At 38.6% G+C, this 17,638-nt stretch overlaps 3 protein-coding genes across 3 annotated transcripts; 1 reads left to right on the top strand and 2 right to left on the bottom strand.

Moving 5' to 3' along the window:
• Positions 1-98: 98 nt before the first annotated feature.
• Positions 99-4,160, top strand: LOC103438489 (zeaxanthin epoxidase, chloroplastic-like). The gene is made up of 10 exons (XM_070824285.1): positions 99-610; positions 1,865-2,027; positions 2,304-2,378; positions 2,460-2,560; positions 2,686-2,801; positions 2,887-3,098; positions 3,206-3,297; positions 3,448-3,562; positions 3,672-3,775; positions 3,891-4,160. The coding sequence occupies exons 1-10, from the start codon at positions 183-185 to the stop codon at positions 3,955-3,957; spliced, it is 1,473 nt and encodes a 490-aa protein (XP_070680386.1). The 5' UTR covers positions 99-182; the 3' UTR covers positions 3,958-4,160.
• LOC103420474 (uncharacterized) lies at positions 4,039-8,349 on the bottom strand. The gene is made up of 3 exons (XM_029104991.2): positions 7,845-8,349; positions 7,140-7,749; positions 4,039-5,445 (listed from the first exon to the last, which is right to left on the bottom strand). The coding sequence occupies exons 1-3, from the start codon at positions 8,249-8,251 to the stop codon at positions 4,330-4,332; spliced, it is 2,133 nt and encodes a 710-aa protein (XP_028960824.2). The 5' UTR covers positions 8,252-8,349; the 3' UTR covers positions 4,039-4,329.
• A 5,734-nt stretch (positions 8,350-14,083) lies between these two features.
• LOC103438359 (S-adenosyl-L-methionine-dependent uroporphyrinogen III methyltransferase, chloroplastic) lies at positions 14,084-17,135 on the bottom strand. Its single transcript, XM_008376906.4, has 5 exons — positions 16,294-17,135; positions 15,907-15,984; positions 15,746-15,815; positions 14,727-15,004; positions 14,084-14,525 (listed from the first exon to the last, which is right to left on the bottom strand). The coding sequence occupies exons 1-5, from the start codon at positions 16,870-16,872 to the stop codon at positions 14,376-14,378; spliced, it is 1,155 nt and encodes a 384-aa protein (XP_008375128.1). The 5' UTR covers positions 16,873-17,135; the 3' UTR covers positions 14,084-14,375.
• Between the last annotated feature and the right edge of the window lie 503 nt (positions 17,136-17,638).

The raw sequence follows: 17,638 nt of genomic DNA, 5'->3' as shown, positions 1-17,638 counted from the left end.
CTGAAAATTTCAAACTCCCATGTCTCCTGTTGGTGGGTATTTAATTCAATAACTACACAAATTCAATAGCGTGTATGTTGTATGTGATTGTGTAATATGGTATGACTATGTTACCTGATATGCATATATATATACATGCATATACACACTAAGCAACCTTGTATTTCTGTTTTTGGTCAACAATGGCGGTCTTTTCTCTGTATCTTAGTTCATGTCATCAGAGTCTTGGGTTTAGAGCAAAAAAATACAGTAAGACTAGGATCATCAGAGGCAACAGTGTAATAAGATGTAAAAGTAGTAGATTAGATCAAACTTCGGACGAAGAGAAGGGTGGCAAAAGGAAGCTTAAAATTCTGATCGCCGGTGGGGGCATTGGGGGGCTAGTTTTGGCATTGGCAGCGAAACACCGAGGATTCCAAGTGCAGGTGTTTGAGAAAGACTCGAGTTCAGTGAGAGGGGAGGGGAAAGGACGTGGACCAATTCAACTTGTGAGTAGTGCATTGGCAGTGCTGGAAGCCATTGACGAGGACGTTGTGAAACAAATCATGGAAGCAGGTTGTGATACTGGCAACAGAATCAATGGCTATGCTGACGGAGTCTCAGGTGAATGGTATAAGCCTCCAATTGTTTTTCCTGTTTTTTTTTGAAAAACGATATTTTTACACTAAGATTATTTTCAACTCTTGAAGTAAAACTCAAAATTTAGGTTCTAAACCTACCTTAACTTGCTCCAATTCTTGGGCCAAATATGAGTTTTAACCTAAAACTCATTTTTGGGGCAAATTTAGCTTAGAATTCCTACCGAATTAGTGGGTTGACCCATCATATATGTGCAATCTTTTCTCACACACTTCTGGTTAATTTCTATCATTTGATCTTCTTCAATTCATTTGATCCGATGGCCGAAAATTAGAAGAGTGTGGGAGAAGTAAAAAATGATGTGTGGATATCACATCCCTTTATAAATTTATTGAATTCAACAGCTAAGGTCTAATAGGATCAAATCTAACGGTAAAGAAAAAGATCTAACGGTCTAAATTTAAATCAAACGGCTAAACTAATTAAAAAATATTCATTTATTTCATATTCTTTCATAGTATTCCACGAGTTTCATGATCTTGATTTAGTAATTTTCCAATATTTATCGGTATCTAAATATTTGAGTTTAAAATGTTCATAAAATTAAATTTAGATAGCCTACTTAATATTTTTTTTTTTAAAGTTACTTTAAGAATCCTAAATTCATTCTTTGATGATCTCAAATTAAAAATTTAATCCATAAGGGTTGGAGCAGAAAATTTTAGGTTTTAAATATTGAAATTCGTCTTTGGGGAGAATCAAACCTAAAACCTTTTACTTATAAGTGAAGAGAAATACTAGACCGTAGTAAGTGGCATCCAGTGGTATTTATTACTGACTTTTGAGTTGGAGGGTTTTAGGTTTGTTAAACTCTTACACAAAGTACTCGACCACAAAAGCTTCCGCTCGCGGTTATAAAAACCAACACCCTTTTTACTTACCTTGAAAATCGACAAACAAGTAGAGAATTGGGATTGGAGGTCTTCATCACCATGCCCATGACTTCTTAAATCCGAGCTCTCATGCCATATTAGACAATCACTGGACCCCAAAAGCTTGAATGGCTAAAAACAGGCCAATACTGTTGGAAGTATAGAAACTCAACACCACCGAATCAGACTTCTTTATGAATCACTTATACTATATACGGGCAGCAACTGAATGTTGTATAAGAGGATATATCATTGCTAATTTCTCCGTTTAGTGAGTTTAAATTGAGAAAGACTTAATTGATTTCTTAGTTCGTGTTTGTATTTGATCTTTGGTTTTGTACTTTTCGCTTCAGGTTTACCAAGTTTGATCTGTCATCGCCGGCTGTAAGTAGGGGGCTTCCTATCACTCAAGTAATATGCAGGATGGAGCTTCTGGATATCTTAGTCAATGCAGTTGGATCTGACATTCTGAGAAACAAATCAAAAGTGGTTGACTTCATTCAAGACCCTAACAAGGTTGAGTGGCATTCGATTCAACTAATCCTAACATATTGGTGCATTGGTCTTTGCTGCCTTAATGCTTTTGCTGGGAGTCTCGTAATGTTTTGTATATTTCACTTCCTAAATAAAGGTTTTTTTAGGAAGTGAAATATATAAAACATTATGAGACTCCCAGCAAAAGCATTAAGGCAGCAAAGACCATAATTCATTAGATACTTTATATGATTAGTAACTTTTCAGAATTCTGTACTAGTTCCTCAAACTCTTCCCGTATGGATTATTAACAATTAGGTTACAGTGATCCTTGAAGATGGACAACGATATGATGGTGATGTTTTAGTAGGAGCCGATGGAATCTGGTCAAAGGTAAGTTGTCTCTTCTTCGAACCATATGTCTCCAACATATCCTCTTTTCAACTTCATACATTTTGGGTTCTTCGTCACTAGGTGCGCTCGAAATTGTTTGGCATACGGGAAGCGAGATACTCAAATTACACCTGCTACAGTGGACTCACTAAAGTTGTCCCATCATATGTTAATAGTGTTGGGTATGCATATGTTTTCATATTTACATGCTGAATGTTTGAACTTTGACAAGTTAAGGCGTAAAATCCTAAATAAAGTTAGTAGATCAAATATTTTCATTTGATATCAACATGTTCTTGGTTTGAAGGTATCGGATCTTCTTGGGAGCGAACCAGTACTTTGGTGCAGTAGAAGTTGGGCATGGGAATATGCAATGGTTGGCCTTCCATAAGCAGCCGCCAATGAGCACTGATCCTCCTGAAGGCACTCTCTCTCTCTCTCTCTCTCTCTCTCTCACTTGTGGTAATGCCTAACCATTTACCAGTTATCTGAATCTTATAAGCTGCAGGTAAAAAGAAGAGGCTCCTGGAGGTATTTGGAAAATGGTGTCAGGAAGTGGTTGCTCTAATTCAAGAAACACCTGAGTCCATGATTTTACAAAGAGATATCTTCGATAGAGACATGATATATTCCTGGGGAACCGGGCGTGTTGCTCTGCTAGGTGATGCTGCTCATCCATTGCAGCCAAATCTTGGAATAGGGGGATGCATGGCAGTTGAGGTATCGGGTCTTAGAAATAGATTTTATCTTTCACATATCAGAAAATTGGACGGAATACCCTCTTTTGAGCTCCCATGGACTCATTACTTAAACGATTTTATGTGCAGGACAGTTACCAGCTTGTAGATGAGCTTGATCAAGTTTCCAGTACTGGCTCCGATGCTCAAAGGACAGATGCAATTGTCTTGGCCCTGAGAAGGTACGGTTAGGGTTAAATCTCTTGATCCAAGATTTAGGCTCAAATCCTGAAGCACTGTAACTTATTAGAATACGAACAAGCTTCTGTATACTTAAAGATCTCTGACCCGGCATACTAACTTTGGCTTCATTCTGGATTCATGGTGATTAGATATGCAACAAAAAGAATGAGGCGTGTTGGTATAGTGCATGCAGCCACTCGAATGGCACCGGAAATGCTTGCTATGTACCGACCTTGCATAGAGTTCAAAATTGGTCCCCTGGCTGTAAGTTTTCTGTACCAAGTTTCCCACTTAAACCTCTTATAAAGCTTGTCCTAATTTTCTATTTTTAAGAAGAAAATAATGTACTCATTTCATGTTCTTGTGGTTGCAGCATCTATCAACTCTGAAGATAATGCACCCTGCATTTCCGATGGCTCGCGCATTTCTGCAATTTTGTATGCCAGAATTTATGACTTGGATAATAACAGGGCACGGGTAAGGGAACATAAACACAATAGAAACCTGTTTCGATTCCTTTTCGCATTTCAATTCTATGAGCATTCCTCATTCAGTCATCCTCATTTTGATCTATGCGCACTTCTTCTCATAGGTTATCTCTCAAAGGGAGAGAAAAGGATCCATCATACAAACAGCAGAATGAATCACAAATTCAATGACTTTGTGAGAAAGACGTCATCAACAATATGTTAAATTCTCTAACAGAAGCAAGAAACTATCACTGATCAAGAACAGAGTCATTCTACTTGATGCCATGCACGATTATTCTTGGGTTAATTCTACGTAAGTGTGTTTTTGTACGTTACATTGCATATGCTTGTAACAGATATTTTGACACAAAATAATAAATCCTTCAAGCACAGACTTGAAATATATCGACCAAAACAAAAACCCTAGGGACTACTAATTAGGGAATACTATCTGCCTAATGCTAATTTCTAGTTTCCCTATCCCTCACTAGAATATACATGAATAAAGTTACACCTTCATTTCCTTGGCCATGCATGAAGCATTGAAGCTAGACGACTACTTTACCTCCTAGACCGTTTTTTAGGGCGCCTAGAAGCCTCTTGCTTTCCTCCACTTTCCCGTGCCCGCTTTGGTGAAGCTACTGCATTTGCAGCCTCAGCAGCCGCCTTCTTGGGCGGCCTGCCTACACTTCGCCTGGATGGACTGCTGCTTTCTTCCTTGGCTTGTTTCTTCTTATTGCCACTTTGCCTTAACACCCTTTCTTTAACTTTGTCAGCCTTACCAATACCTCCCCTCCTTTTCTGCTGTCCACCTGATCTAGAACTAGTGCCCGTGCCAGTACCACCACTCTTCAATGTGTCCGCAGGTGAATTCCGCTTTATTCTCTTTAAGAAATCAGCAGCTGCAATTCGCTTTTTGTCTGATCCTGCTGCCTCCATTTTCCCCTTCTTATCCGCTTTGGGAGTTTCCGCTTTCAAATTTGCCGGGCTCGCACTTTGTTTCTTTTTGGAAGCACTGGTATTATTCTCGTGATGAGCAATACTAGTACTCGTCCTTCTTGAGCCTCTGGTTGCAGTGATCACAGGGTTGTCTTTTGCTTTAGCAGCTGCAGCACTCTTTACTACGACTGAACCGCCATGCTCTTCAGCTGCTGCATGATCATCTGAAGAGGCCTTGCTATTCTTAATGGACGATTTAAGATCAAAAGCTGCTAGTTTCATGTTGTCGTCACCTTTGAGAGTTTGACCATAAATAGAAGCAGCAGCGGAAGGCTTTGACGAAATGGAGCTTCGTTTGCGGCAGACGATGATGGGGGCAGTAGACTTTTGCTTGGCAAGCAAGGAATCTGATCTTTCAAGCTGATCAGGGCGTTTGGGTTGTTGACTTGTGGCGGGTGCAGGAACTACCGAATCTGACGGTTCGGGCGCAGGGTCGTGGTTGGGCCGAGTGATGAGATTCTTCTTCTTCATTTCGTTTAAGACGAGGCGGCGGAGTTGGTGAGCGGTCCTTGAGTGGAGGGAAGATTTGGGGAAGAAAACGACGGCGTTGTTGAAGAGGAGGAGCAGGTCTCGGTAGAAGGAGAGAGAGCAGGAGGAGTATGATTCTTTGCGGAGCTTGCTTTGGATGGTTTCCAGGTCCACATGCTGCTGGACAATGCTCTTGTACTTGTCGCTTTTCTGTACATTCATCACACATTGTGGGCCCACATTGCACTAAGAATATAAATAAATCTTTTTTTTTTGTTTATTTACGGTAATTTAACCAGGCACTTGTCTCTTTTGCTTTTTTGTACCATATTTTGCTAAAAACCAAATAAAGGAGCGTTTTAAAAAGGTATATAGCAACAAAAGAATCTGGATATTTTATAAAAGGATGTACCCAAAAGATTTAAATTAAATTTAATCTAATTTTTCAAAGAAAATTAAATTTAAATTCTGATTTGAACGGCAACTGATGTGACAAATTTTATTTCTTAATATTTCAGTAACCTTGAATCTCATTTTTGCCAACTACAAACAAACATGTTATAGTGCTTCCTACATCATTTAGTAGTTAAAATAATTTAGGTGTCCCTAGCATTATATTTTAGGAATTACGAAATGAGACTAACTTGGCTCCTCAATGAATGAGGAGTTTCTTATCAATTCATTACGTGGTTAATTTATGAAATTTCATATTTAAAATCGAAATTGTTTATATTATACTTTGTAAAGATCATCTATGCAAAAAATCAATATTAAGTCATCGAATTGTATAAAAACAGATTGACGGAGCCGATAAAAAAATTACAAAACATCTACCTATTTGCTACAATTAATTGACTAACCGAACTTATACTTAATTAATTTTTTTATAGAGATGGTCTTTACAATGTGATTTATAATATGAATGATTCTGATCATAAGTACGAAATTCCGTAAATTAACCACAACGTATCTTGAGGAGGAGTTCTTCCTCAATCTTAGGGAGCCATGTCTCTTTTATGAAACACACACACACACAACTCACTAGACACCAGACACTACACATTAACACCCAAATTAGCAAGTGATTTATAGCTCAATTGGTTAAGAGTATTCATCCTTACACTCGAGGTCCTGTGTTTAAATTTCTCCTTTAATTTATGCAGATATACTATTGTTTATCAGAAAAATAAACATCCAAATTCTAATTTCTTTTAGTTTAAGTAAATTATAATGTTACCGGATGAATTTAACCATATACATTTAAGAATTTTATAAAAAAAATTCATTTATTTTGCGAAGAGTAATATTTTTTATAATTATCGTATACTAGGTTTTAATCCATAAATGTAAATAAATATGTTAACAAAATGCAGGTAAGCAAGTACCAGAGAGTTTTTCATGCAAAAACCTAAACCTAGACCCCCGTAGGGCTCGGATCAGGAATTTCAGCCGCACGCGTATTTTTCACTTTACTTTTCTCAAACCAACAACAATAAATCATTTTTGGAAACATCATGACCACTTGTTTCGCCCACACACAGTCCCATTACATAGCAACCATAACACCCTTGTTATGACCAAATTATATGCACAAAACTTTAAACCAAAACTCAATTAGCTTTCGATTAAAACGAACAGTCGTTTTTTAACAGATTAATAATAATATCCCCCCCCCCCCTTTTTTTTTTTTTTCCTTTTGGTTATACTATCTTGTTTTCGTTTTTGTGCATGCTTCTTGGCAGACATGGTGTTTTTTCGTCACGAAATCACGACATATTGACGTGGTGTTACAAATCGTTCAACCTATCATGTCCGACTTTAAGTTTATTTTTTATTTTCCTAAGTGGATTCGTAAAAGTCGCTAAAGAAAAAAAAATAAAGATATTTTAAATAAGCAAAAATACCTGGGAAGAAAGCCGTCGCTCGAACAACGAGCCATGCTCTTGCGCGCGGATCAACTGCAGGACCTCAATCAACGGCTCTGATTTCACCAACGATACATCTTCGTTATTGTGCTGCTGCTGCTCTGGGACCTCCATTCTGCGATGGCGTTTCCCGTTCCTTTTCTTCGTCAAGCTCACCGAACTCTGCACCTCGCTGCTCTCCCTCAGCTCACCCGCCGAGTCACCCCCACCTTTCCCTTGCCGGCCCCGTACCCTCCGCTTCTTAGCCACCGTTTCGGAGCTTCCTTTGTCTGAGTCCGAATCCGACTGCCCGCTCCCTGTCTTTTTGGACGGTTCATCGGAACAGGCCGAAAGCGGGCCCGGTTCAGAGAGGGCGCGATCTCCTGGACCTGGCTTGTTGTCATGGTCCAGGTTTTTGGAGCAGGTCGAATTGGAGCCGTTCACCGACTGGTTCTCGTGGTCCGGTTTGCCTCGAACTGTTTTGTCGTTTTCTGATCTGTGCCGATTGGAGTCCTGCTGCTCCTCCTCCTCCAGATCTGGTTTGGGGTCGTCGTCTTTGAAGCTGTCTTCTCTCTCCTCCTCCAACCTCTTCACCTTCAACTGCAACGACCTGCCAAAATTAATCCAATTCAATCAAAATAACTCGCTCGGGCTCAGATCTAAAAATTTACGTGAAATTTAAAATGAAAAAATAAAAAGAAATACACGATGGAGACGTCGTAGCCATGGAGCTCTTGACGAAGCTGGGCGACGCGGAGTTTCCGGAGGTCGTCGAGCCAGGGAATATTAGTAGTATTATTGTTATGAGGATCGTGGTGGACGTCGTCGTTTTGGTGGCGGGAGTGGAAACGACGGCTGAGGTCGAGGTACTTGAGGTTGCAGTTGGAGGCGGTGGTGAGGAGGGGAGGGAGAGAGGTCTTGGCTTGGAGTTCCATGGCGACGGTGTCCCAGTCGTGGACGCCGTGACGCTTGACGGCGCATGCTAGCAAAAGCTCCTCCCACGTGCCCCAGGAGGACGTAGAGGTCGTCGTTTGATCACTAGTAGTAGTAATATTGTTGTTGTTGTTGTTGAAACTAGGAGTGTCAGCGGCAGCGGCAGTGCCACCTTTCATGTTGAATTATGGGTTTGGATTGTGGATTGGAGTCTGCTGCTTCCGTGCTTTTTATATCGTCCATATTTTATTTTGGTTTGGTTTAATTTCATTTCAATATTCCATTCTCATCCCTCCATTTTCTTCTTTCAAATATTACCACCGCACCTTTCTTCTTTATAATTATTTTGTAATGCTGGCGCTATTCAAACACCGGTTTAAATCTCTTGTACATCTTTTTTTTTTTTTAGGAAAACTAATGAAAATGGCTTGAAAACTTTGAGTTTTAATGATAAGGACAAAATAAAGGGTAAAGTGAATAGTAGTAGGATTGACTCTTTAGTGTAAAAATGTGGTTTTTCGTTAAAGTGAACAGTACCGGTTGCTTTTCGTTAAAGTTCCTTTTTTTTTTTGTTAATTTTCATCTTATAATCTTCTGCAATTTAAGTGTCTTAGATAGGGATGGTTTGGTATGGGATACCGACCCGAAACAAGTATCCCGAATTCCAAACAGAAAATTTTTAGGACGGGAATTTGAAAACCAATTCCAAACCAAATTTTCAAGAATCCCGAAATATTTTCAGAATTTCGGGACAAATCGGAAATCCCCAAAAGAGCTTATATGACGTAATCAAAATGTAGAGCATAGGTACAATCAAATTTTGACATTCCAGCATATTCAAATTATGTAAACGAAACAGAGAACTTTTGAAAGTCATGCATACTGACCAATGCATAAATTGCCTTAAGATCTACTAAACCGAAGTAACAAAATGACAAAGCTATACAGACCAGAAACAATGTCATGCCTTGATCCTGACATACGTCTAGGATCAACACGTAACGTCACCAAGTACCTGTATATCTAACATACCTCGCCTCCAGGATATGGACAAAACACAACTCAAGATTCTGATTGCGTAGTAATTTTTCGTATACTTTATTGATGCATCTAACCTCCTAGTTAGATTGCCTATGTACCCTCAGACGAGGTCAAGGCATTCGTAGTTCACCATTTGTTAAACTTTGAACTGTTCGTAAAACACTTCCTAGCAGAAAACATAAGAGTACCACATTACACATCAACCATAATCCAAACAAGAGTTGTCATCATGCCATTCACACAACCAAGTGCTTTCCAACACCATTCCAGAATCACATAAATCAATAACACATACAATACACCAAAATGCAGGGTTAGAGCAACATAATTCGGCTGAAGCCTACATCTCTGAAGAATGTGATTTCGGACCACTCAACGAAATCCAACAACATCGGGTTTCGGACCACTCAATGGAACCAAAATACTAAGCGAGATTCCTGACCACTCAACGGAATCCAAACCAGGATACGATTCTGGACCATTCAATGGAATCACGGAGTAAATGGATTCCGAACCTAAACGGAATCCGATTGGATACGATTTCAGACTACTCAACGGAATGGTGAAGTACAATGGATATTGGACCACTCAACGAAATCCAAGGCAAAATACGATTCTAGACCACTCAACGGAATCGCGAAGCATGAGGGATTCTGAACCACTCAACATAATCTAGACGGAGCAAGGAACCGGACCACTTACGGAACCCCAGCGGAACCTACTTTCGGACCACTCAACGAAACTGAGCGAAAGTCCAAGAAACAAATCAACGGCTCAAAGAAACATGACATGAATCAAAGTACTCAATTAATAACAACGCAATGAAACAATGAAACGAGATATGAAACAAACACAAGTACTAAATTTAGAACGGATCAATGAAGCAAGAAATGAAACGATATTGAAGCAACAAATCCCTATCACAATGGGTTAACGATCCACTACTAGGCCTCACATTTCACAAACAATTCAACCTGCATTTCAAATCACATTTCACAAGTATTCCCAATCTATAAGTCAAATCACATTTAATAAAAATAGATCGATGGCTAAATATAAAATAACAATTTAATATAAAACATAGTTCTAAAATTATGCCGTATCCACAAAGAATACTAGAATGGAGATTTCAGGGTAATAACCAGATCACATGTATTAAAGTCACTCACTAACCAATGTAGGCCCACTAGACTTCACTTAGTCTCTAGTAGTACTAATTTCAATATTTAAGAACGATTCGAAACATGTTGACCAAAAGTCAACTCTCAGTCAATAGTGGGGTCCACAACCCTACGTAATTCGATCCAGATTATCTGCCCACGGATTTCCAATCCGTAATTTCTCAAGAGTCTCATTTAACTTTTAGAACAATATCCTAAAATTTCAGAACAATCCAACGGCCGAATCTCCGCCAATCACTAAAATTAAGTGGCGGTCAACATTTGGTTTTACAAACTTAGAAATTCAATTCAGAAAGATCCGTACATCGAATTCTCGATTCTTAAGTTCCTAAGATCCTCAAATACTACGTATTATAACATATTAAAGTTTGGTAACGATCTAACGGTTGGATCGTTGATTGTTATAATGGTCAAGCAGTGAACCTTAACGAAAATATGTTCAAATGACGAAATTTCATCAATCAAATGTCAAATATAAAATCAGGATGTCGCATTTAGCCTAGAAAGACAAAGTTGGCCCATTGGCCACGCGTCGCCGATGGTGGCGGTTTCTGGCAAACGGAAACCCAGTTTTCCGACAAACTCCAAAAATTACCAAATTTTACAGAATTGTAGAACACAACAAGGGGAAGAACCCATACTTGGGCCAAAGTCCAATTCAGCCGAAAAGACGCTTGAATTCACCTTGATCCGCCGGAACCCTATAATTGGGTGTTGTTTGAATTGCTACCAAATTGAACCCCGACTCTCCGACCAATGATTGGGCATGGTTCCTAGGTTCAAGGAAAGTTAATTGATGGTGGAAGTCGAAGATGGTATCTGCAGGAACGGTGGATCGTCGCGGTGAGTCCCACGAAGCCCACAACTTCGATTCTCACGAAACAAGAGCCAAGATGGCTCGAACTTGAGTGAGAAATGAAGAGGAAAGGTCAGTGACTCGTTTAAAGGTGTTGGCCCGACGTGATTTGTCATAAAATTAGCCGGAAAAGTGACGGGAAGGAGTAAAGGAAACTGGGTCAGGTCGCGTAGGGAAACAGGTCAAAGGAACGACTCGGGTTGGCTGTTTCTCCCCTCTCCCCTTTCCCTTCTTTCCTCCCTTCCCATTTGTTCACTACTTTTCCCCTATTTTTGATTCATTAGTCCAATCCCTCATTTCCCTCAATCTCCTCTCATATCTCCATTATGGCCACACACGTGATGCCATATCACAGCTCCAGCAAATCTGGAACCTTCTAGATAATGATCAAATGATAATTTCGCCCTTGTCCTTGCTCGTCTATAACTTCTTCGTTGTAATTCCAAATTACATTCCGTTTGCGCTCAAGCGTTCGTATCAACAAGTACTATCTAAATATGTAAAGATAAATGAAAAAAATATGTAGGGATCAAATACATCCGTGAAGAATCCCATTTAATACAATAGGGGTAATTTCGTCCTTTTATTTATCCAAAAAAAAAAACTATACACCGTAAATATAAAAGCGTTGAAACTAAGAATACGAATACGAAATACGTAATTTTAAATAGTGAAATTTGGGGACGGGATTTCACAAACAAAGCTATAGCTGACCTTATGCCAGATCCCTCGAGCTCTTTCTCAATTAGATGAATGTGAGTTATTGGTTTTATTGCATCAAGAACAATTAAAATGCAATTGCATGTCCTAGCAGTGCTGATAACCTGGATGACATGAAAGTAAATAAGTGAAACCTAAAAGCATATAACGAACACCCATGCACAGAAAAGAAGGAAAAAAACAACTCATTTTCTGTATTCCAAAAAATCTCTGACATATCTCAAGCATTCATTAGTGTGACATAACAACAAATTATAACAACATTAATCACAGCCAAAAGGAAAATATAACTCAAGTATGTTTCACTACTAGAAAAGGCTCACAGCATATAAGGAAGGTCCATTTGCAAAACTATGTTAGTCCAGATCTTTATAAACTACCGAAGATCATTTTTATGCAAACCTATCTTTCTGGAAGCCATTCCATACACATGATAAAAAACCATCAGAATATTTATAATTCCATGCACGGGTACAATATTGGTCATTTAATTATTCAAAGATTCTTTGGTCTATCTAACCACATATTGGTCATTTAATGTCGGCTTCAGCTGCAAGCATGTCACAAACATGACCTCTGCCTCATGCCTAAAAATTAACTCAAGACAATCAACATTAACATTCTCTAGACATGAGAAGAAATGCAGAGAAAGGGATAGCAATTCTCATTCTCTATCATGTCTGTCACATTCATATCATGTTTAAAAGAAGCTAATTATTAACCTATGCAGATCATCTTGAAACTTTGGGGTCAACCAAATTCCAGTAATAGCGGCATTACTAAATCGAAAAAAAATTTCACAAACCCTAACCTAATGGTAAACATAAATATAGAAATTTTCACGACCTATCCTAAAACATAAACCTATACTAAATCGTGAAATATAAAAATTTCATAAATCTCAACCAAATCGGACGGCTGTTACAATTCAAAATATATATTTAAAATTAAATAATATAATTTATTTATTTATTTCTGTTCGGTTCGGGATTACTGAACAAATGAAAATGTGAGACCGATTCTCATACCGAAATTTTCGGTATTTTTTTCCACCCTTAGTCTTACACATCTCTTAAGTAATTAATTATTATTATTATTATTATTATTGTATGTACACTAAGAGTGTATATGAGTGAACGAAGCCTTACAATGAGTTGTCATAATAATGACTGTTTGAGAAAAAATTTAGACAAATATAACATTGAAACATTAAACCATTACTTTCATTTATAAATGTTGGTACTAACAACATGAGTCTTGTTCTTCAAGATTTTAGGGTCTAAGAAAATCTCAGTCACTCATTGTTTGATTTTAATTATATAATATAAAAGAAAGTACAACAAAAAAAATTAAATAACTAAGAACAAATGGTAAGCAACGACTATTTTGTTCGATTTTGAAGGTAAAACTAAAAACAAAATGTTTATCAAATAATCTCGATTCTCTTACAATTAATGTGACTTTCTTTTATTTTAGGAAAAGATAAAATTATTAGGGCACTCGTTACATAACAGTAATAAAGATATTTGGGTGGGACATGAGTTTGTGGGTTGAATAAGATTTAACCTTAGGAATAAGATTAGACTGTCAGAGACTTGTAACCCATATATAAGGATATATTAAATAAGAGTTCGTTTGGATGTACTTTTAAAATGATTAAAAGCACTTTTGGTAAAAATGTTTTTAGAACCAATCTTTAGTAAAAATGCAAGTAAATCCTGAAAAAAAACACTTAAAGTGCTTCTTGGAAGAAGCACAAAATTGGTGCTTCTTGCAGAAAGCACTTTAAGTGCTTTTGGAACCCAAGAATATTTTCTCTAAAAGCGTTTTCAGTCATTTTAAAAGCACATCCAAACGAACCCTAAAACACTATTGTGGATTCACAACCTATCATGTTCTATCTCACGTTTTGATACAACAAACATTTGACTGGACTCAAGTCCATTCATTTAGTCACAACCTATCCCATCTAGCGTACCAAACAGGACAGATGGCCCATATGCGGATAGTGAACAGCAACAGTTTCTTTCTCTTTGGTTTCTTAAAATGGTATGGTTTCTTTGCCTCGTGAATTATGATGTGCAAATGGGTCAGTGGGTGGAGATGTGTAGGAAACTATGCACACATGCTACTCTGTTTGTATTAGAGTTGTTGATATTTATCTTCTTGCGTCAAATTGTCAATGTGATGACCCATCCATCCAACCCAAACTATTCAAATTCCAACTCGCATTGCATTACCTTGGCCTTCAAATTTGATCAAACACCCCTAATTAAAATCTTGTCATGTACAAATCACTCCAAAAATATTCAAAAACTCCAAAAACTCTACTGTTTTAATTAATAAATCACGCTCTCATGCTGCAAAAAAACAATTTCCGCTTAAATCGAAGATCATCCTGGCTTATGAACTAAAGCTCTAATTACCGAAATTCACAAGCCGCGAGCCTAAGGTCTGAAGTTTAATTGGATGGGCAAAACACTTGTGGTCAAGCCTCAGATGCGCCTATAGTGCTTCTACAAGACAGGATACTTCCTTTGAAGCATATGGCCACAATGGTGAAAGTGCCACTACTTTCCCAATGATGATCAACGTTGGTGATACTAACTCTGCTGATACAATTTCATCTGCAACATCCTTCAGTTCTGCAAAAACCTGTATGAATGCACATGCAACAACGATCAATTCCATTAAATACATGAATTATGGAAATGGGCAAACTCACATGATCTGAATTCCTATCTGTATAAGAAAGGTCCTAAAATGATACAAATGTCAGGTAATCAGGTAAAGAAAAGACACCATCTGAAGTCCAACATGGTGCTATACCAATACACAACAGGAGACCATCCTTACCATGCGTTGTTGAGGTGTGGTCCCTCGCTCAACTGCAACAGCTGGTGTATTTGGCGATAGACCATGATGCACCAACTTTTGAGCCAGAGAAGGGAGAGTCGACAAACCCATGTAAACCACCAAGGTCGAATCAGGGTCAGCTGCATTCTCTGCCACAAACAGAGGATCTGTTCCTCCCTTCCTGGAGTGGCCGGTGAGAAATCTGACACTATTTGCGACACCTCGATGAGTTAACGGAATCCCTAGATTTGCTGCTATCCCTGAAGCAGCAGTAATACCTGAAAGGTAAAAAGATTTTGATCAAGTAGCTTGACCTTTTGAGAGAATAATCATGTCAAAGAAAACAATGGATGCACAATTTGGATAAGGGAAGAGAAAATTTGTTTCCAACAGACACAAACTATGAGTTCTTTAGGCCACAACCTAGATAGGAAAAAAGTTGTTCCTAGACTCCTAATATATAACATATTCATATGGATGAAGACTCACCTAAAATTCCCCCCCATCTTTCAATGTGTTAACTTGGCATTTTACTTTCCTCTTAACCATTCATTCCATCTTACAAGTTACAAGTGCTCCCAGCCAAAACTTTATACTTAATGGCCTATGTGTTAAAAAAAATTCAGGAATTAAGAAGCAAAGTGTACTAATCTCAATTTTCAGTCACCCTTTTGCATACGGAAGACTTCTCACCTATGATTTCCAACGAGGAAAAATTTTAAATGCCGATGAAGTGTCATAATTTTAAGGACTAACTGACAAAATAGAACATTTCTACAGGGATAGCATAGCTAATAATGTTCAGCTTTAGCATATCTTTGTGACTGCGGACCATCTTAAATTCTCTGAAATTAGATTACTGAAACTTTATCAATGTGTTGAGATGGCAATGTTGAACATTCTCTCTTCAAAAAGCAATGGGGAAACAATGTAGACATCTTATGTCCATGAGACATTCCACCATTCTTATAAAAATGTCAACTAAATAACGGCGCTACCACATTGATTTGTGATTGTACCTGGAATAACGTTAACTTCAATTCCTTGTTGCCGCAGAAAATCCATCTCCTCTCCACCCCTTCCAAACACCTAAAGAAAATCGATATGTTTTACAAGACGGAACATGATATCACAGGGAAAAACAGAAACAATTTTATGAAAGACCAATATAAAAACTCACCAGCGGATCCCCTCCTTTTAGCCTCACAACATTAGCTCCAGCTTCGGCAAAACTCAGTAACAATTCATGTATCTCCTCCTGAAAGAGGGGAAAACAAATTCAGTTCATTTCCTGAAATCCCAATTGAAAAGACCAAATTTTATGTAGCATCAGATCAAGTAAAGTTTTCGTAATTGACTTCACCAAAACTTTGAATCCCACAAACCCAGATGCAAACAAACACAAACGCAAATACCCAATTCACCAAATTGCACAAAGCTTTCAAATTTATTGTGACACAGAACCCATATATTCGAAACCCAATTTAAACTCAAAACAAAACAAAACAAAACAAAATTGGATTTTGGTTTCGGAAATGGAAATTAAGAAAGATGAGTGCTTGATTACCTGGGTTCTGCTATGGTACCCAGCAGTCTTGCCCACATAGAGGAGTCTAGCACCAGAGCCAACCAAATCTAAGACATCATTGGACACCAACCTATCATAGAGCAACAAATCAGCAGTCTGAATAACTCTGTAAGCCTTCATTGTCAGGAGCTCGGGGTCCCCAGGCCCCGTCCCCACCAAGAAGACATTCCCGGGCCCGCAGCCACCTCGATCACCTTCAGTCTGCCTCTTTTCTCTGAGCACCTGAAGCAGGTTCCTGAGCTCGGGTAGCTGCAAAGCGATGTCGTTTTCCCTCAAGGAATCAAAATCGGGCGGGAGAGAGCAGCAGGTAGTGGGTACTGGTTGGTCGGATTCTGAATGTTGGTTTTTGTAGAGCCAGTGGTCTCGCTGGTATCTCTCGATAGAAGCCTTCTCTGTAAAAGGTGAGGAGGAGGAGGAGGAGGAGGAATTGGAGGAAGTGAAGTTGAAGCGTAATGAAGAAATGGGATTGAAGGAGGAGGAGGAGGAGTGGGGTTTTCTGAAATGGGTGGAGGAAGAAGAGAAGGCAGAGAGAGACTGAATCCGACTCACAAGAGCCATAAGAAGAGAAGAAATGGCAAGGATTCAGAATTTCAGAGAGACAAAACTCCAACAACCAAAGAGAGAAAGAGAACAAGTGTTTTTGTTTTGCTGCGAGTTTGAGTTCTTCTCGTTATTTGTAAGTATTGAACGAGTGTTTGTGTTGGAGTTGGATTTGGAATTCGGCTGGTGGCTCTTAAAAGCACGACGAGTCCAAGTAGGTGGCTTTTTAGGGCTTTCAAAGGTCACTATTGCCGCCTCTCTTTTTCTTTGCTTTGTGCCTCTCTATTGCCACTGTTTGCTCCCTAAATTCATCATGGGCCTTGCGGGCATGCCGGAAATTTACTCAAACATGTTGGTGGGTGCGGACGTGCCACTACTAGATGTCATTAGTAGACGGGATCTGAATGATTAAGGATGCGTCTGAATTCAACTTCCAACCAAGAGATTGTGTCATTAAGTGGAAGTGACTCAAATCAAGGTTCTTTCTTTACCTTAAAGATAAGGACTTTACTTATATGAAGAGATGAAACAATATGTAAATGACAAGGTTGCTAGAAGTGCAACTGACAGAGGAAAGTAAATGACTGGTATTGTAGATTGCTTGTAATTTAAACAACTGAAAATGAGTTGTACATGAACTACAAAGGAGATCAATACTACTAGTGAGTAACAGAGCTAATAAACAAGGGAAGCAATGGATGCTTGGCTAAAGCTAAATGTCTACATGGAAGCTGATGAGCTGATTTGAGTAGAGTTGATTGATTGTTTGTTTGAGTGTCCATAA

Source organism: Malus domestica, chromosome 07 (genome assembly GCF_042453785.1).
Source record: "Malus domestica chromosome 07, GDT2T_hap1".
Taxonomy (NCBI): domain Eukaryota; kingdom Viridiplantae; phylum Streptophyta; class Magnoliopsida; order Rosales; family Rosaceae; genus Malus; species Malus domestica.
This window is presented reverse-complemented; position numbering and strand designations above follow the sequence as displayed.